We start from the raw sequence: 20,400 nt of genomic DNA on the forward strand, positions 1-20,400 counted from the left end.
GCCTCTGCCTCTGCCTCTGCCTCTGCCTCTGCCTCTGCCTCTGCCTCCACCTAAGTGCTGGGATCAAAGGTTACGCCACCATTGCCTGGCTGACTAGTTTCTTTTTTTATTGTTTTTGTTTTGTTTTGTTGGTTTGGTTTGATTTGGATTTGTTTGTTTGTCTGTCTGTCTTTTGTTGGTGTTGGTGTTTTTGTGGGTTTTAATATTTGTAATTTTAGTTTCGGGTAGGTTTTTTTTTGTTTTTGTTTTTGAGATAGGGTCTCCTTATATAGCCCTGGCTGGCCTGGAACTCAGAGGTCTGCCTGCAACTGCCTCTCAATTGCTGGGAGTAAAGGTATGTTCCAACATACCCAGTTCAGGAAGATTTGTTTCTTGGGTTGTGCCACCCTGGAATTACTATGCAGAATCAAGAAGCTGTATATTCCTTTTATATAACTAGTAGCATATTACACATAGTGCTTTTTCTGCTTTTTACATTTAACCAAATATCTAAGTGGGTAGCCTCACAGATTGCCAATCAGCTTGTTTTCTACTAGTTACTACCACAAACAATGTCTAACTAACTTCCCTATACATAAAAGCAAAGCTTCATACTTTAGGAACAGGCTAGAAGATGAGCTTGGCTTTTTTGACTACCCAATACATGGCAAAGTGCTAAATGTGTATAGCTTCTTCTTAGTCCTAGAAAAAGGTTGTGAGGCAAATTATAGGTTATAATTCCTTACAAATAAAGAAACAAAACAGCTGTGTAAAGCTGAGTCTTCAGCTTATTGCTAGAGCATGTGACTAGCATGTGCAAGCCCTGGCCTCATCCTAGCACCGCCACCACCAACCCCTAAAGAGGAAAAGGACAGTCTTTAAAATGGTGTTCTAAGAACTAGGGTTAGAACTCAGTTGGTAGAGTTTGCTTAACATGAGCAGTGCTCTGGATTTGATTTCTATCACTACATTAATCAGGCATGGTGATAGACACATAGAATCTTAGTACTTAGGAAGTGAAAATAAAAGAATCAAAGGCTTAAAGTCATCCTTGGTTTGAGCCCAACCTGGGCTACTTAAGACTCATACTTCCAAAAATTAAAATTAGTGTAGCGGCACATACTTTTAATCCTAGCACTTGGGATGCAGAGGTAGGGAGATCTCTGAGTTCAAGGCCATTATGGTCTATGGACCAAGTTCCAGAAACGCCAAGGCTACATAGAGAGAATGTCTTTAAGAAAAGAAAAAAGATTTTTGTTCTTGTTTTTTATTAAATTAAGGCATATACAAACCTTTAATTGCAGCATTTGAGGGGCAGAGGCAGGCAGATCTTATGCATTTAAAGCTAGCATGGTCTACATAGTGAATTCCAGACAAACGTAGACCCTTACATCCACCCCCATTTATTTATGTACAATTTCTTTTTAAAAAATGCTGAAGAGTTACCTACCCAGGAGATGGTCAGTGATTGAGTGTGCTAGCTGCTCTTTCAGAGGACCTGGGTTTGATTCCCATTACCCATATGGCAGCTCACAACCTTCTGTAACTCTAGTTCTAGGGAATCTGACACCACCTCCTGGCCTGCAAGAGTAATGCTAAGCACCAGTGGTATACTGACATACATGTAGATAAAACATCCATACAGATGAACCAAAATAAGATAAAATAGTTAGCCAGCTGAGCAGTTTAGCATGTTTTCACCTACTGGCACACAGTCCTTCTAGCCCCTAAAAATGACTGGAAGGCATCATTGCCAGTAACTAGAGAGCATCAGTTTCATTGCAGCCACGGCTGCTGTGTGTCCAGGATTAGAGGTGTTCCTGAAGGTCCAGCTGAAAAGCACTAAGTCATTAAGCATACAGGGCTTTGTGGTGTGACCACTACAGAACATATTTTGTTCTGATGGCTGATGTGATTCAAGTGTGGTTTGCATTTTAGAGACGATTCTTCTGGGCTCTGCTGAGCTGCCATTTTATTGACTGTATTTCTGGTGAGGAAGGATGCCTCTTTAACACTAAGTCAATATCCTGAGTAGATTAACACTTCTTGCTTTTATGCTCTCAAAGTCATATACTTGTATTGTCAGCTCATTTGAACATTTCAGAGATCATTGTATTGAGGAAAATTTCATTTTAGTTTCTCAATGTCCTCTCTGGAAGTTGAGTGGAAGTGTGTGTGTGTGCGTGTGCGTGTGTGTTTCCTACTTGCAAAAATCAGAAATCTGTTTAAAACACTTTGACCAAAAAAAAAAAAAAAAAATGGGGCCTGATTTATTGGCACTCCTCCACAGAAGTCCTCACCTTTACGTTTTCTCTCCATCAGAGGTTGGTGGGAGGAGGCAGGCATGGCAGTGATGAAAAGGAGTGAATGGGATTATTGCCTGTTGTGCAGCTAACCTAGTTTTGAAGGATGGACAGTGTGGGTCTTGAGAACCATGACACCAATGTGGTGTTTCAGCTGAGCCATGAGTTGGTGCTGCAGCTCTACTGCCTTTACCTCTGTCCTTAGAATTCTGTCAGGAGTGAGAAGCAATGGGTGGGTACCCTAGGAACATACTGCACAACACTGGGGGTCAATACTTTATTCCATGTTTCCTGCCTGTGGATTGGATTCTTGGCTCTCTTGTCAGGGTGCAAACTCTAGCTGTACTGGCTACTGGGAAACATGTTACTCCACTGCTGTGGTTGGCATTGTGTGCCAGAGACCAGTGTCTGTCCCTGTGTGTTGTTTGTCCTTGCCATGGGCATCATGTCTGCCCTGGTGTGCTTCTCAAACTTGTGGGCTGACAGATTTGTTCTTGACCCATCTTCACAACTGTTCCCACAGCACTCAGAGTGCAGGAAGCTAGAGGTGAATAAAAAACATTTTGGCCATTATGAGTAAAGAATCTCTGGCTTTCTCTTAGGAAAGAAATGTCACAGTTATTGATGTAACTCAATTTCTATATCCTTAGCCTTGCCTACTTTTTCTAAAGGTTGTGCTGTGAGACTCTTTGCATATTACAGGTGGAAACATATTACATATATAAATTAGCTGATAGCTTGCCACGCCTGTAATGTGTTCTCATTTGCACGTGGATTCTAGAACATCATTTTGGAAAGCTTACTGCAGTAGGCTTGCTCAGGATCCATGACAGGCCAAACACTCCAGAACTAGCAGCTGACTGCTTTTTTTTACTTTAATATGTTACACATTGACAGCTGAAATTAACAACTAGAGTTCATTTTGCCTTTCAAGAAGAAAATCATTTTAAGCCTCTTTTTGTGACTGCTGCCCCCATCCCAAACCATATGTGTGTATGGTTCTGTAGCCATGGATACAATCATTTAAGAACAAATGTAGACTTGATGGCTGCAGATGTCTATAAAAACGCCAAACTTGAGGTGTTGCATTTGGGGTAGAGTGCTCAGTTGATAGGTGGTTCAGTCCCAGCACCACATAAACCAGGAGTGGTAGTGCTCATCTGTTGTCGAAGCACTTGGGAGGTGGAGGCAAGAGTCAGGAGGTCAGGGTCATCCTTAGCTACATAATAAGAGTTTGAGCCAGTTTAATATGTACTGTGCACTTGCCAGGTATGGTGGTATACACCTTTAATTCCATTATTCAGGAGACAGAAGCAAGTAAATCTCTATGAATTGTAGGCCACCTGATTATTCTGCATAATGAGACCCGTCTCCAAAAAGTCCGTGGGTTGTTTTTTTTGGTGTGTGTGGTTGGTTGTTTTGTTTGTTTTGTTAAGGCCAGCTGTGGTGATGCATGACTTTAATCCCAGCACTTGGGAGCAGAAGCAAGTGGATCTCTGTGAGTTCAAGCCCAGCTTGGAGTGAGTTCCAGGACAGCAAATGCTACACAGAGAAATCCCTGTCTTGGAAAAAAAAAAAAAAATGTATTTCATTAGTCTGGTTACATTCTGTTTATTTTTTATTATTTCTTGTTTATGTGCATGAGTACTCTTATCTGCATGTACTCCTGCACTCCAGAAGAGGGCACCGGATCACATTGTAGATGGTTGTGAGCCACCATGTGTGTGGTTGCCAGGAATTTACCTCGGGAACTCTGTAAGAGCAAACAATGCTTTTAACACTGAGCCATCTCTCCAGGCCAAGTCTGGTTGCATTCTGACTCTAGGTTGATGAACAAATTTTATAAATCTGGTTCAAATAATTGACTAAGTCAGATGTAGTTCACACCTGTAATTCCAGCATCCAAGGCAAAGATAGGAGGAATGCCTAGTGTACACAGTGAGTTCCAGGCCAGAGAGAGCTACATGTTGAAAGGCTGTCTGAAGAAAAAAAAAATAATAATAACCAGCAGCAGTTTTGTCTCCTTGTCTGAAAGTGTTGCCATGGTTTATAGTGCTTACCAGGTATCCTTGGCTTTCGTGCTACACACTGAAAACAGCAGACTAGTTACAGGCTTTGCCTGCACTGAGCAAGTTGCAGGTGTGTGTGGTTGAGTATGGAAAGCTGGTGAATGAAGTAAAAAATAAAGTGTATGACATGGTTATCACTTGAGGAAAGTTCTGACCTGTTGTGGTTCTGTTTGTTTCAAGAAAATGTACTTTAGGCTCAAGAGTTTAGGATAGATAGTTGGTGAAGTGTATGCCTCTTTCAAATTCCAGCTAAAGCAAATGGGTGTTGAAATCCTACCCTGGTGAGATCTCAGGTATGTGTTGGCATGTGCAGTATGTATGAAACTCTTTCTGTGTTTGTTTTCCACTAGCGCATGGATCAAAGTGGAACAGCTAAAGCCTTATCATGCTCATAAAGAGGAAATGATAAAGATCAACAAGGGCAAACGGTTCCAGCAAGCTGTGGATGCTGTTGAAGAGTTCCTCAGAAGAGCCAAAGGGAAAGACCAGGTGAGAGAGATAGCAACAGTTCCCCTCCAACATCAGGCCAGTGTTTTTGCATGGTTATTAGCAGATGAAATGTGTCACAGACTCACTCCTTTTCCATGAGATGCCTAGCAAGAAAACAGCTATGGTCAAAGAACTCTTTGCCTTGTGGCTCACCTTTCTAAGGCTCACTTTTTTCTGAGGCATGTTGTTTTTAGGAGGAGTAGCTCAGCTTCAGAGTACAGCAAAGAGCTTAGGAACACAGCCACCTCCTATCTTTGGGGCTGTAGACAAGTGACATGATTTTCTTTTTTTTTAAGCTGTCTTTCCAGTGCAAATAAGTGAGCAAGGATCCTATTTCTCAGGGCGGCTGTGAAGACAGTTCATAGAAGTGCCAAGAACATTACATGGCCAATGTTGATGGCAGTGGTGGTAGTGGCTGTTGTAGTGGTTATCATTATTATTGTTGAACTTTCAGACATCATCTCACACTTCTGCTGATGACAAGAATCGGCGTAATTCCAGTGAGGAAAGAAGTAGGCCAAACTCAGGTGATGAGAAACGCAAGCTTAGCCTGTCTGAAGGGAAGGTGAAGAAGAACATGGGAGAAGGAAAGAAGAGGGTGACTTCAGGCTCTGCAGAGAGAGGCTCCAAATGCCTTAAAAGAGCCCAAGAGCAGAGTCCCCGGAAGCGGGGTCGGCCCCCAAAGGACGAGAAGGTTTGTCTTACCACTGTAGCATCCGGAATTAGTGTCTTTTGTGTGTGTAAAGTAGAGCCATACTCTTAAGTATGATATTGCTCATCTAGTAGGTGTGGATTTTTTTGGCATGTTCAATAGACAAAATGAAAGCAAGATGCACAGAGATAGAGCAGGAAAGTGGTCTGCTGGGTTGCTCAGGTGCATGGGCCTGGCCAGGGGGAAGCTAGCAAGAAGAAAGGGGAAAAACTGTAGAGATAGGCATGCATCCATGTGAGGTGCAACTCTGGCATGAGTATCCCTGTGCAGTTAGAGGGGTGGGACATGCAGAGGTACAGGCAGGTTGACCCTGGGTCACAGAGGGCCATGCAACACTTAGGAAGCTGTTTAAGCTGGTTGCTGAGATGGCATTGTGTGCCAAGCTGAGCCTTAGTAATTGTGAGGACAGAAAAGAAGGTTTGAAGCCAAAAAGAAAGCCAGAGTAGCATAGCATATCTGAAAAAGAATGATGGAGAGGCATGTCAACTTGGTTCTATGGAGAGAAGGAAATAAAGAGGTTAAGAACAGTGGCTTCAAACTTCACTCCTAGAAGATAGTGTTGTTGCTTTCTTACATGATCAAAGAAGAGCTGATCTGTGTGGTTTTTAGAGGGATTTGGGGTTTGCTGTTAATGTTTACAGAACTAAGGATAGAACCTAGAACTTCATGTATGGTAGGCAAGCACTCTATCACTGAGCCAGCCTTTGAGTGTGACATTTGTAGCATGGCCCAGACAGTACAAGAGCTGTAGACTCGGGAAGCCATCTTGGAGAAAAAACAGTCTAATTTATGAGACTAGATGAGCCTGTCTTGAGAATGTGAGTAGGAGTGCTCAAAGACAGAGGCTGCACTGCAAAGAGATTATGTGGTCAGGGCTAATAAACTTGGAAGTGTGGCCAGATGAAACCAGGGGGAAATGGCATATCTCTCACCTTTTGGCTATCAAGTCTTGAATTTCAGGAAATGGGTGGTCTGTGAATTGTGCGCACACACTGGGAGATATGCACCCAGGATAAAAAGAGCAGAAGCCAGATGGCTTACGGAACAGTGGGTGATGATACTTTGATAAAATACTAGACAGCAGAGCAAGATTGGCAGGTTCAGTCAAACACCAGTGAAATAGGACACTGAGGACCTGAAGCTGCCTTGAGTTTGCAGAAATAAGAGGAGAGTTCATTGCATCTTGGGACAGGCTCAAAAACATTCCATCCACAGGGTACCTGGCCATCTGCTGCCAGATTGTCTAGTTTTCTTTGAGAGAAGCTGGAAATACAGAATTGTGTGTGAAACATCCTAAATTTAAATGTTTGAATATGATTCATGTTTTTAAAACACCTTATGGTTCTAAAAGAATATCTGGCTAGGCTCAGCCTGGTCTGCCTGTATGGGCCTCTGATTGGAGACGGTCCTTTACACTGTCCTAAGGCTAAGAAAGCAGAAGGAAGAGAGCAAGAATCCCCCTATGACCCTACTCAGGAAGTAGTTTCAGAAAACTGCCAGCCTCTGTGATTAGGGGACTTTGAAAAGGATGTGGCCTGATACAAGCCCCCAAAAAATGTAGTTTTCAGTAGAGATAAAAGTGGAACCATTGGTTGTTATATTATCTTCCAAATTATACTGTCTTCGTTGAAGTTTCTCACAGATTTCTGGACAGAAACAGCTTTCTTTGGGATAAAGGGAAGTACACTGGAGAGGTTAGACAAAGGCCTTGTGTTTGGATTATAATCTGACTTTGCTGCAACTGATTGACCATAGCCAAGTTCCTTTCCCTCAGTTTCCTAGTCTGATTCTGGAGCCCTCATAGGTTTACTGTGAGAATTGAGTGAGTCTACAGTTACTGCTGAGGATGATGCCCAGAGAATAGTGGGCATCAGATCCAAACCTTATGTGGGCTGTTTCCAGGATAGGGGCCGGGTGTGCAGTGAGAACTAAGGTTGAAAGTCTACTTCAGTCTGGCTCTCCCAAGATCCTGCCCAAGCTTCTCTGATCTCAAGGCTTCCCTCAAGCTGGTAATGAGAAGTAGTCCACCCCTACAACAGGCTAACTCATTTGGGGCATAGTAACTTTTTTTTTTTTTTTAAATATTCATCACAGGTTATTTACTTTGTATCCCAGCCGTAGCCCCCTCCCTCCTTCCCTCACTCTTCTACCCTCCCTCCCTCATCTTCTCCCTGTCCCTTTTTCTAAGTCCACTTCTAGGGGAGGTCCTCCTCCCCTTCCATCTGACCCTAGCTTATCAGGTATCTTCAGTACTGGCTGCAATGTCCTCCTCTGTATGGCCTAGCAAGAATGTTCCTCCCTTGGGGGCGGGGGGAGGTAAAGGAGCCAGTCCTTGAGTTCATGTCAGAAATAGTTCCTGTTCCCCTTACTAGGAACAGTTTGTCTACTGAGCTACCATGGGCTACATCCAAGCAGGGGTTCTAGGTTATATCCAAACATGGTCCTTGGTTGGAGAAACAGTCTCATAGAAGATCCCGGTGCCCTGATATATTTTGTCCTTGTGGAGCTCCTGTCCTCTTCCGGTCATATTAACTCCCCCTTTTATCATATGATTCCCTGCACTCTGGCATAGTAACTTTTAACCAGGTTTCAGTCTAGGAGAACAACCTGCCCTTGGCGACCCCTGGCAGGGTTCTTTCTGGATGTTTTTGGCCTAAGCCTGTCTTCAGTTCTTGAGGTAGAATGTCCTGGCATTGGAGTGACAGACAGTGCATCTGACCTCATCTGTCCTGTATCTCAGAGTGTGAGTGTGTTCCTATAGCAATTGTCATTTGGCTGGCAGTAAGCAGTAAAGACAGGCTCGTAGCTACAGAGTCCCAGGTGAATGCTATTGTGATAGGCTGTAATCTTCTTCCCTCTAAGAATAACTAAAAAGGCTGACTTGATCTCAGAGGTGTCAGATGCTTGCCTACAGACAAGGCTGAATTTATGTCTAGACTTCTGTTTGAGAGCTTGCCTGGAGGCCTGCACCCATCTTAGCTAGACTCTCCTTTCCTTACTTGTAAGCTGAGAACTATAGCATCAGTCTCAGACCATCCCTGCAGAAGTGTAGTCAGGTCTGTGGCACTCATAAAATTTCACATGCACCAAGAATAGTGAATTGGGGTTGGACCAAGAGCTGTAAACTCCATTCTGACATCCTTGGAGCTCTACTGTTCGAACTTCGTTAAATAAAACTTAAAATTCAACAGCCTGGAGTGAGTTGCTGTATAGTAACATGATTGGAGGCTTCTGTGTTAGCACAGGTAGAGATTGTATGCAGTGCAGAACAGTCTTTGGGTCGGGACTACATCAGCCTGTCTATTAGACAGATGCTTAATTAGGCAGCTTCACCATGGGCCACATGTCTAGGGAGAAAGCCTAAAAGACAGGCATGGCCCCTCTCAGGAAGAGAGATACCAGCTTCATCTGCACAGCAGCGCGAATCCTAGTGTGTGGTCGTGTGGACAAGACAGGCAAGGAGAACACACTGCTAATAGCAGTAACCCTGGGTCCAAATTGCTGGAATTTAATTTATTTTGTATAATGCTGTTTTTGGTTTGGCTTGGATTGGTTTGGTTTGGTTTGGTTTGGTTTTGGTGTATATTTGAGACAGTCTCACTTTGTAGCCTTGGCTGGCCTGGAACTGTGTAGACTAGTCTGGCCTCAAATTCAACGAGATATGCCTGTGTCTACCTTCCTGGGGCTATGATAAAAACGGTGTCACCATTCCTGGGGGTTTGAAATTTGTGTTTGTTTTGTTTCGTTTTGTTTTTCAAGACAGGGTTTTTCTGTGTAGTCCTGGCTGTCCTGAAGCTCACTCTGTAGATCAGGCTTTTCTCAACTCAGAGATCTGCCTGCCTCTCTGCCTCTGCCTCTCTGCCTCTGCCTCTGCCTCTGCTGGGGCTAAAGGCATGTGCCACCACTGTCCAGTGAGTTTGAATTTGTTATCTGTCTCACAATTGGCCAATGCTACTTGAGCTCTCTGCACCTCAGTTTCTTTTTTGTAAAAGGAAGGCAATATTAGTTCTTCACTGTGAGTAACAGGGGCTACATGAGACCATATATGTTAATTAGTACTAAGGTGACTATTAAAACCTTTGCTGTCATTATAATCAACATCAACTTCAAATGGGGAAAGGTAAGAGAAGTCAGATAAAGCTACTTTGGTAAGGACACCTGACAGTCAAGTAGACATGATGGAAGATCATCCCCAGTAGTACAGAGGTCCTGAGGCAGGTCATGTTTGGGGTGGGAGAATGAAGTACTGGTAAGTTGGAGAATGGCAAGGGAGAGAATTAGGACTTGGACAGAGATTCAGCTGGAGTAAAGTGTCTAATTGTGGAGCCCTTTCTGAAGGCTACCATAGCAACTTTAGCTTCACTATAATAAGTAGGGAGCTGGCTTTGGGAAGATTTGAAAAGGTCTGACTTGGTGTGCAGAAACTAGACTGCATGGGCCCAGAAAGGGAGCAGGAGATTCAGTTTGCAGCTGCCTGCTGACAGTGATGATGGTGTGGTGGCCAATTTGGTATAAGTGATAAGGAGAAAGGTGGCTTTATAGTGGCAAAGTAGAGGAGGAGGCCTGGCACCAGGATGATAGAACAGTGTCACAGGAATGGTGGACTGTTCATGGGCACATGAGCATTCATCCTGCTATCCCACTATGGTGGGTGAAGTATATGAGGTATTATCACAGTGGTAGGAGGGGCCAGACCAGCTTTGTACAAGGGAATGGGTACAAGGTTGTGCAGAAGAAAAGCTGTTCATTTGAGGTCATCCTGATTCTATTCTGGCATGCATCATAACTTTTAAATCTGGGCAGGTCTTCTCAGTAGTACCATGCAGTTGATTTTGTTTTTTGAAAACAGATAGATTGCCTTTGAAGCCTCTGTTAGTCATTATTACTTGCCATAAAGAATTTTCCTGTTACTTGCTAGCAGCTTCCTAACCTTCATCTTTGTGAATGAGTACATGAGCATGTTTAATTATTACAAGATTGGGAAAGAAGACTCACTTTGTATTGCCAGGAAGCCATTGCCCTTTTTCTCCCACTTAGAGCATTGCCGAGGGGATTGGCTTGAACTTACATTTAGACCCAGATACTTAGGATTGAGTGTAGCCAAAAAGGAAGCAAAGTATCCTGATGCTCTCTCTACATTTCTCCTGTAGGACCTCACCATCCCTGAGTCTAGCACTGTAAAGGGCATGATGGCTGGACCAATGGCCGCATTTAAATGGCAGCCAACCGCGAGCGAGGTAAAGAACTTTCCTGCTGGTAAGACCAGCCATGATGTCAGAGCAATCACACAGCAGATTTTCTGGCCGTGCTGTATGATCCTCTTTACCCTCTCCCCCTTTTCTGGTTGGTTGTTTTGCTTTATTGGAAAGCAATGCAGAAGTCTAGGAGGTAAAAAATGAAAGCGTCTATTCTCAGAGTGCTCAGTGTTTTAGGTTTGAAGTCCCAAGTAGTCTGCCTGTTTAGCATTATGTGGGATTATAGACCCACTGTTATTCTTACTGTTTGGGGTAGGGTTGTTTTTGTATTTATTATAAAAGCAATACCCTCTCTTCCATAAATACTTTTTATTTTTGCCCCACCGCCACCCCTGCTTCTTGGGGAGGGTTGAGGAAGAGGTTATTTGTCTTTACAGGGTCTCCCTAGGTAGTCCATGCTGGCCTCAAACTGGAAATCCTTCCACCTCAGATACCCAGGTGCTGGGATTACAGACATGTAGCCACCAAGCTAATGCAGCTCTTGATGTTTAGTAGCCTGGGGTCATACTAGCTTCACTCTGCCTGCATCTGGTGCTAGGCATAGTTATAGGCCACTATAATCAAAATTGAACTCAGGAAGCCAAGCCCTTAGACCCAAGGAGAAGAGTGCTCTAAAACTAAAAGAGTCCTGGAATTGCTATGGCTTATGCAGCCAGGCCAACTACATGCCTGGTGAACGCTTAATACTAAAATGCAGGAGAGCTTTGTAATATTACTCCATAGAGTTAGTAGAGTGATTGATCTTATCCTACAGAAACATCTGTCTTTCTGTACTTGAACCCATTTTTCCTTAGCTAGAATGACAGTTGTTTATTGAAGGCCAGAACTGAGCCTGGTGGCACAGGCATGTAATCCTAACAGAGGCAGAAGCAGGAGGATCACAGGTTCATGGTCTGCCTGAGAAACTTAGATACTATCTCAAAAAGTGAAAAAAGGCAGTACTTAAGAGGCAAAGGCAGGCAGCTCTCTGTGTGTTTGAGGCCAATCAGAGCTATAAAGTGAGAGCATCTCAGAAGAAAAAAAAAGAAAAAGGTCATGGAGGTGGATCTCACCTCAGTGTAAAATACTTGCCTAACATGGGCAAGGGGACTAGAGTCAGTCCCTAGTACAGGAAATAAAGACAGACCGCAAGTGAGCGACAGTAGTTTAAGCCCAGCAGTCAGGAGGAAGTGACAGGAAGATATCTATGAGTTTGCGGCCAGCCTGGTCTACAGAGCAAGTTCTATGACAGGGTTTCTACGCAGAGAAACCCTGTCTCAAAAAGTAAAAATAAAAAAGACTTAGTTCAAGAATAGGAGAAGTTTCCAGACAGCTGTGAAGGAGACTTGGTTGGAGAAGCTATGCAGCAGAGGGAGTCCATCTTCTAAGCAAGAGCAAGTGACTGGTTAAGAGTAGCTCATTTGATCTTTTCTTCCAATTTTAGCCAGTCAAAGATGCAGATCCTCATTTCCATCATTTTCTGCTGAGCCAGACAGAGAAGGTGAGTATTCACTTGGGGCAGACTTGTGTATGAGTGCCACACTACAAGCTAAGTGCCAGTGAAATTAGAAATAAACAAACAAAGCTTTAGAATGCAACCACTTATGCTGCTAAGGTGTCATCAGTTGCCTTTAGAGTCTAAGACAGGAGGAGCTAGATATGCAGGCTGTCCATCTCCAAGAGGTTGCCCATGCTGCCTGGGGGTACATCCTGTGGCTCTGTGGTCAGGATGGCTCCACACCCCTGTGGCTATAGTAGGAAGCTTAACTAGTGTTTGAGGCTAGGGGTTGGGCCAAACTTTGCAAACACCTTTTTGCAGTGGGTGGCTTTGAAGGTGGGCAGATTGAATTTCCAGCCCAGATCTACTGACCAACTCCAAAACAAGGCACGTATGTTGACACCTCTGATGCTCAGAATCAGACAAAGACATTTGAAGAGCTATGTGGCATACTGAAGTAATGAGCGTTTCCTCTGGATTTGATAAAATTACACAGCAAAGAAATATTCTGTGTATTGTCCCACTTTAGGCCTAACCATTTTGGGAAGTTACTGTATAGAACTGTTGCACTTAATTAGTGGTCTGTTTTTTTTCTCCTTCCTCTTTAGCCAGCTGTATGTTACCAGGCCATCACAAAGAAGTTGAAAATATGTGAAGAGGTATGTAGGCTTCGAATTTTTATTTCATTCGTGGCTTTACCGTGGGCAGACTGCTAGATGATTATTTGTGTTCCCTATCCCTAGGAAACTGGTTCCACCTCCATCCAGGCAGCAGACAGCACAGCCGTGAATGGCAGCATTACACCCACAGACAAAAAGTAAGAACCTTGAAAGAGGAGGCCTCCTGGAGGCTCTGGATTCTGGTAGAGCTGGGGAAGTGGCACCACAGGAGCCCTGAAGAGCCGTGTCAACACCACTGCTACTCATTTGAGAACAATTTTACTTCTTCGAGGTGGAAGTTATCACCACCACCCAGCCTCCTCATGGGATCCTCCCTTAAAAACAGGCTCAGGGCTTGCCTTCCTAATTGTCATTGAGTCTGAGCAACTGCTTCAGAGGTTCTCTGAGCCTCCTGAAGCATCGCATGTAAAGCATTACCTCAGGTCTCCATCCTGGATAGGGCTGCCCTTGCTGCCACTGCTAGTCCGGAACCACTTTTGGAAATTTGGCTCAGTAGACGCCTGATGGGAGCTCCAAGATTAGCCATGGAAAGAGACATGAAGGTTTTTGGAAAAAAAGCCCTTTCAGTCTTGCCTTACCCATATCTCTCTGTCACCTCCCAATCCTGCCCATGCACTTGCCAGCTGCTTTCCACTGTGTCTAGACTATGGGCTCCAAACCTTCCATAGACTTGCCTTTGCTGCTTCATTGTGAGCCAGTTGAGCCTGCAGTCATTTGTTGGAAAGGGTTTGTTTTTGTTTATGTTTTTTTTTCTAAGAGTATGTTGTGAGTAATATAAGTATGAATTCTAGTTTGTATGTTCCGTACAGTTCTCTCACAAACTAAACTCAGTGCATCTTTTGACAGTTCAGGCTATTGAAATCCTTTTTGAACTCCCCTCTGCAGTGTGCAGAAGATGGGAGCTAATCAAAGGGGAAATAGAGCTGAGAGGTAGTGGTGCACACGTGGGATCCCAGGACTTGGGATGCTAGGGCAGAGAAGGATTAGGAGTTCTAGGCCAACATGGGCTGCTTAACACAGCCATGTCTGAAAACAAATATGTGAGGGCCAGGCATGGAAGGTAGGTATCCTTTAGTAAGGATTGTATTCGTTAAAAAAAAATAAAATAAAAAAATAAAACAAGTCCAGCGCAGGGCTAAGGACTTGAGTCCTCATATTCTCACCTAAAACCCTGACAGCCTCTCAAGGCAATTATTTCTTAACATGAGTTTGAAGTTAGCCACAAAGCAACTGATCCAAATTAATCCATACTGACAGAGAAACTAATGGACTATCACTTTTCAGGTTGGAAATCCAGACCCTTCATTCATAGATCTATTGGGTTTTCAAAAACCTGTATTGATAGGTGTTCATAGGGGAAGTTGTACTACACAAGAGAGCTATGAGCGGCAGAAGTCTTAGCATAAAACCTAGTGGTCAAAGAGCACTGTGTTGTTGAGGAAGGTTTGTTGATTCAGATTATGTCGTATGTGCTAGGACAGAGGATGTTGATTACTGATGCAGAGGTATTTCTGCATCAGTAAGCGGAACCGTCAAGTAAAGGAGTCATTTGCCAAGGATGCCTGCAGGCAAGATTCCAGAGAAAAAAGTATGGAGGGCCTGCACAGAGTCTTCATGGGGAATCTGCAGAAAGTGGTTAGAGCTGAGAGAAAACCTAAATAGAAGACAAGAAAATAGTCGAATTTCTAATAGAAGAAAGTCATTATTTAACTATTATACCATGCAAGAAAAGATAAAGATACGTAAAAACCAACTGAGTGTAGTGGTTCAGCCTGCATCCTAGTGTTCTGGAGGCTGACACATACCTGGGCAAACTGGGCTACAAAGTGAGAGCCTATCTCCTCCCAAAAAAAAAAAATAAGTAAATAAAAAATAAAAAGGTCTAGAGAGATGGCTGTGTTGGTAAAGCTCCTGACATATAATTTGGGACCTAATTTCAGTTCCTAGTACCAACACGAAAATGTCAGGCATGGTGGTACATGCCTCTGATCTCAGTGCTTAAGGACAGGCAGACAGGTAGATCAGTGTAGCTCATTGGCCAGCCAGCTAGCCTCATGTGCTTAGCAAGTTTTAGGCCACTGGGAATATTGTCTCCAAAAAAGGTGGTGATGACACTCAACGTTATCTTCTTACCTATATACACTCATAAAATACAAGAACCAGAAAAGATATTTAGGCAAGATGAAGATCTCCATACAAGTACATAAAAGATAGCAGTTCTCCAGTGGCAGGAAGCAGTAATTAGAAGAAGTTAAAGTTAAACAAAATTTGCTGTATGCACAAGAGTCACAGAGAATCAAGATGAACTGAGAAGAAAGTGTTGGGAACAACGCTTTAGAAGATGTAGGTAGATGGTCCAAAGGTGAGAGACTGGGAGAACAGATGTCAGCAAGGCGTGGTGCATGCTAGTCCTAGCACCTGCACTGTGGAGGTGGCCTGGCTCTCAGCACTTTGTGTCTGTGGTTTGTGTATTTTAGCACACATTGTAGTGGTCTGAAAGCTTAGTGCACGGGGTTACTGATCAGGAAGCCATTCAAGAGCTGAAGCTAGCTCTGTGCTTTGTCAGTGGAGTGGAATTAGACGCTCAGACGCTCTATCTGAGCAGCATAGGGGCCCACAATTGGAAGACTTGCCATGAAAGTCATGCTTTGGTCTCTGATGGTTAAAGATCTAGACATAGTCATATGCATTTAGGGACCTTTACTGACTGTCCAGAAGAGGATGAGGTCCAGTGCTGGACCAAGAATGTAACTTATTGGTAAAGCATTTGCCTAGCATGAAATTCTCCTGAGTTTGATGTCCAGTGACATAAAAGAAAAAGGTACATTGTCACTTGTGTTGCAAGATGGACATGTCTTTATCTCTCTCTTTCAGGATAGGATTTTTGGGCCTTGGCTTAATGGGAAGTGGCATCGTCTCCAACTTGCTAAAAATGGGTCACACAGTGACTGTCTGGAACCGGACTGCAGAGAAAGTAAGTATTAAGGCAGAGGTTTGCTGGCTTTGGAAGGTGGGGTAACTAAAGGTAGACATCTGTCTCTATTCAGTGTTCTGCACCAAGTAAAACAAGAGCTGAGCTTAGTCCAAGCAGAAGTATATGTAGGGTGTTGCTATAAAATTTTAACTATTTAAAACTACCCAAGGTGTAGCCAGGTATGATGACACATGGCTGTAATTCCAACACTTAGGAAGTTGAGACATAGCCTACATTATATAGGAAGTCCCAGGCTACAGTGAGACCTTTTATCGAAAATACAAACAATGGGGGCTAGCTCAGAGGTTATGAGCATTGACTATTCTTCGAAAGATCCTGAGTTCAGTTCCCAGCAACCACATGGTGGCTCATAACCATCTATAATAAGATCTGGTGCCCTCTTCTGGCCTGCTGGCACACTTGCAGGCAAAATACTGTATAATTAATAAAATAAATGAATGAATGAATAGATAGATGGATGGATGGATAGATAGATAGATAGATAGATAGATAGATAGATAGATAGATAGATAAATGAATAAATAAATAAATAAATAAACAGATAAATAAATAAATAAATGAATAAATAAATAAATAAATAGATAAATAAATAGATAAATAAATAAATAAATAAATAAATAAATAAATAAATGAGTCTTAAAAAAAAAAAACAATGAACCTGCCGTGATGGCACACATCTTTACTCCCAGTACTTGGGAGGCAGAAGTTGTGTAAGGTGAGTCTGTGTAAGTTCAAGGCTAGCAAGTTATAGGACAGCCAGGACTATGTAGAGAGACCTTGTCTCAAAAAAAAAAAAAAAAAGCCTAAAAAGATGGCTCAGCAGTTAAAGAATATGTTCTGCTCTTCTAGAGGGCTAGAATTTACTTTCCAGCATATACATCAGGTAGCTCACAACCACTTATAACTCCAGAAGATCCAATGCTTTCTTCTGGCTTTTAGGCATCTGTGCTCATGTGTCCATAAACACATACATAAAAATAATCTTAAAAAAAAAATACTGATAACAATAGCAGCAGAAAGACCCATTGCTATAAAATGAAGTGTACCCCATAACATGGAGCATGTAGGCAGACCAGCTTCATCCTTTGTAACAACTATACCGTATCTGTGATGTGGCCCATGCCGAGCAGGTTGAGCAAGGCATTTTACAGTAATAAAAAGAACATCGTTTTTGAATAGAGTGAAGGACCAGAGACTAGAAAAGTGCTTCCTGAGACACATTACCAGCTTGAGCCCTGTGTATAATAAATACAGGGCTGAAGTCAGAGCTGATCACTGAAGGATAGCAAAATTATTAACCAAAATGATAATTAACAAAAAATGTCATAGGGGCTGGGTGTGGTGGTATAAGCTTTTGATGCCGGCAAGGGGGGGGGGGGGGAATCTCTTGAATTTATGGCAGGTCATTCCTACAGTGCAAGTTCCAGGTCAGCTACATAGTAAGACCCTGTCTCAAAACCAAGTTAAACAAAATATTTTAGGGTCTGGAGTGTAGCTCAGTGTTAGAGCAAGGCCTTGATTCTCTTTCTCAGTATCCCTACTGCTAAAAATGATTTTTGCTAGACCAGGTGCTTTTCAAGAACAGATTAATGATTGGGGTTTTGTGGGGAGCCTGGGGCAGTAGCTCCAAAGGCCATGCTCTCTTGTTAGGCATAGGTGTTGAACACTGGGTAGTTGTACTGCAGTCTGTATGGTTCCAGCATTCTCCTCAGCACTGCAACTGCTGTGGGTAAGGGAAGTCAAGGGACAACATGGACAAAAGATTGAAGCATCTGAGAGTTGAGTTAGACAGGCCCATATTCAAATCATAGATGTGCTGTTTATCTTCCATGGCAAGATACTCTGCTTGTCTATCTCTGTGCAAGTAGTAGAGTGGGAGCACCTGCTTCATAGAGGACAGAAATCAACAGTACGAAGCTTGAAGTACTCACTCATCTCAAGGCCTGGCAAGACTACTGTGAAAAACCATTTAGTCTTGTAGTAATTGCCTTGGCATTTTGTTGTTACTATTTTGGGTTTTTTTTTTTGGTTGGTTGGTTGGTTGGTTGGTTGGTTGGTTGGTTGGTTGGTTGGTTGGTTTGTTCGTTTAGAGTTTTTTTTTTTGGGGGGGGGGTATTTTTTGTTTTGTTTTGAGCCAGGGTTTCTCTGTGTAGCCTTGCCTGTCCTAGACTTGCTTTGTAGACCAGGCTAGCCTCAAACTCACAGAGACCCACCTGCCTCTGCCTTCCTAAGTACTGGGATTATAGGCGCCCAGCTTTTTGTTTGTTTGTTTGTTTGTTTTTTGATTTTTGTTTTTCAAGGCAGGATTTCTCTATTAGAATTTCCTTTAAGGCTATAGGTAATAATGATTTTTTGGCTGGGCATGATGGTTGTTGCTTTCAATCCTAGCACTTAGGAAGCAGAGGCATAGAGATCTCATAGTTTGATGGAGTCCAGCCTGGTCTACATAGAAAATTAAAGGCCAACCAGGGCTACATAGTGAGGTGCTGTCTTACACATACAAACTCATGCATTTTTTTTTCAAAGTGTCTTTGGTACTGGGGAGATGGCTCAGTAGGTGAAGGTACTGACCACCTATCCTGAATGTGATTACCAGGACCAATATTATGGAAGGAGGGACTCCTGTACATTGTCCTCTAACCTCAGGCTCACACATTCACACACATCACTAAATAAATAATTGTAAAAACAATAAATTTTTGAATAGTTCTCTGGCCAGGTACAGTGGCATATGTCTGTAGTCCCAGCTGCTCAGGAGGCTGAGGTAAGAGGATCTCTTGAGGCTAGACTGACTGCCCAACACAATGAGACTGTATCAAATTGACAACAAAATAGTGATCTGCCAGTGCTTCTAAAGTAATAAAAAAGAAGCATGGTTTTAATTTTCAGGAAGAAAGAATAAAATTGAGTTAGGATGACTCATGTGTTAGGTAGAAGGATCACGATGATCCTTCAGCCAGGGCTGCCTAGCAAGTTGAAGGCAACCTAAGCTAACAGAATTAAACATTGTCAAAAAAAATTATTTTAAGGGTACGTGGTGGGCTAGACAAATGACTTAGTAGTACTTTCGGTGGCTCATAACTATCTGTAACTCTCATTCAAGGGATCTGACTGACACCCTCCTCTGGTCTTTTGAGGGCACAGACATATATATGGCATACATGCTATCTGAGCTGCCATGTGGGTGCTGGGAATAAAACCCAAGTCCTTTGGAAAAAGAGCAAGTGCTCTTAACCACTGAGCTATCTCTACAGATCTAGATCCATAGTTATTGGATAATAGCTCCCCCAAAACAAAAATTGGACAATATTGAATGTTCACCAACTGAAGGTACTTATGTCTGTATGATAAGAAAAAGGAACTGTGGTTTAGTGTGTTCGGTGGGTAAAGGTACTCACTGCAAAAGCTCTCAGTACCCATGTAGAGGAAGGAGAACCGACTCCAGAATTATTCTGTGACCTTCACATGTATACAAAATACACACAAAATTAATTCAGTTAAAAAAATATATATTTTTTAGGGGTTCTGGAGAAATGGCTCAGTGGTCAAGCACACTGTTTGCTCTTGCACGGGATCCAGTTTCAGTTCCAGAATCACATGGTAGATTACAAACATCCATAACTTCAGGTCCAAGAAATCCAACACCTTCTTCTGAGCACTAAGCACCAGGCAGGCACACATGTGGTGCATATGCATATATGCAGACAAATTTAATTACCTTTTTTGGTTTGTTTTTTTAATATAGGGTTTCTTTATATAGTCCTGGCTATCCTGGAACTCGCTCTGTAGACCAGGCTGGCCTCGAATTCAGAGATCCATTTGTGTCTCTCTCCCAAGTACTGGGCTTAAAGGAATGCACCACCACATCAAAAAAAACAAAACAAAAACAAAAAAAACTACTTACAATTATTCTGATTATCTCTTTCAATATCTTATTGGGAAAAAGTATACCAAAATACTAGTGATCTGTTTTATAGGATATTCTGGATTATTTTAATTTTAGGGAAAAAAAAAGTTAGGTCTTTGGGACCCTGCATAAGTCTTAACCTGGCTGCAGGCTTTGAAATCAGCACAAGATGAAATGATAGTCAAAAGAAAGGGACCACACAGCCCAGCCCTGCTCCCTCTGCATGTGCTCAGGGCACAGGGCTGGTTTTGCCACAATTCTACCAGCACAAAGGAGCTCACTTAGACGCTGCACATATCCTGCTCTTCAAACTGCCAGCCTTCAACAGACACTGGCTTTGCATCTGAAGTAGTATATCATTCTAGATACTATGTCCATCTGCTTGAACAGGGCAGTCTATAAGTTTCTGTGTCCACTTATGCTCAAGGGGCCAGGTCTCCAGTTCTAGTGTCCTAGAGCTTCAGCCTCAGCCTCCCGCCTTGGGAGACCAGCCAGGGGCTACACATCTCTGGCCTGTCCGGCATGTTTGTTGTG

General features: G+C 42.9%; 1 protein-coding gene across 2 annotated transcripts in view; it reads left to right on the plus strand.

Moving 5' to 3' along the window:
- Positions 1–20,400, plus strand: part of Glyr1 (glyoxylate reductase 1 homolog) — a 38,748-nt gene that overhangs the window by 9,652 nt on the left and 8,696 nt on the right. For both annotated transcript variants that reach the window (XM_055604402.1, XM_055604403.1), the window contains exons 4-10: positions 4,702–4,840; positions 5,295–5,534; positions 10,703–10,789; positions 12,231–12,287; positions 12,893–12,943; positions 13,028–13,101; positions 15,839–15,938. In XM_055604402.1, the coding sequence (XP_055460377.1) occupies positions 4,702–4,840; positions 5,295–5,534; positions 10,703–10,789; positions 12,231–12,287; positions 12,893–12,943; positions 13,028–13,101; positions 15,839–15,938 (748 nt within the window). The remainder of the gene's footprint in view (positions 1–4,701; positions 4,841–5,294; positions 5,535–10,702; positions 10,790–12,230; positions 12,288–12,892; positions 12,944–13,027; positions 13,102–15,838; positions 15,939–20,400) is intronic.

This window comes from Psammomys obesus, unplaced genomic scaffold, assembly GCF_907164565.1.
Source record: "Psammomys obesus unplaced genomic scaffold, mPsaObe1.curated_primary_1811, whole genome shotgun sequence".
Classification (NCBI taxonomy): Eukaryota; Metazoa; Chordata; class Mammalia; order Rodentia; family Muridae; genus Psammomys; species Psammomys obesus.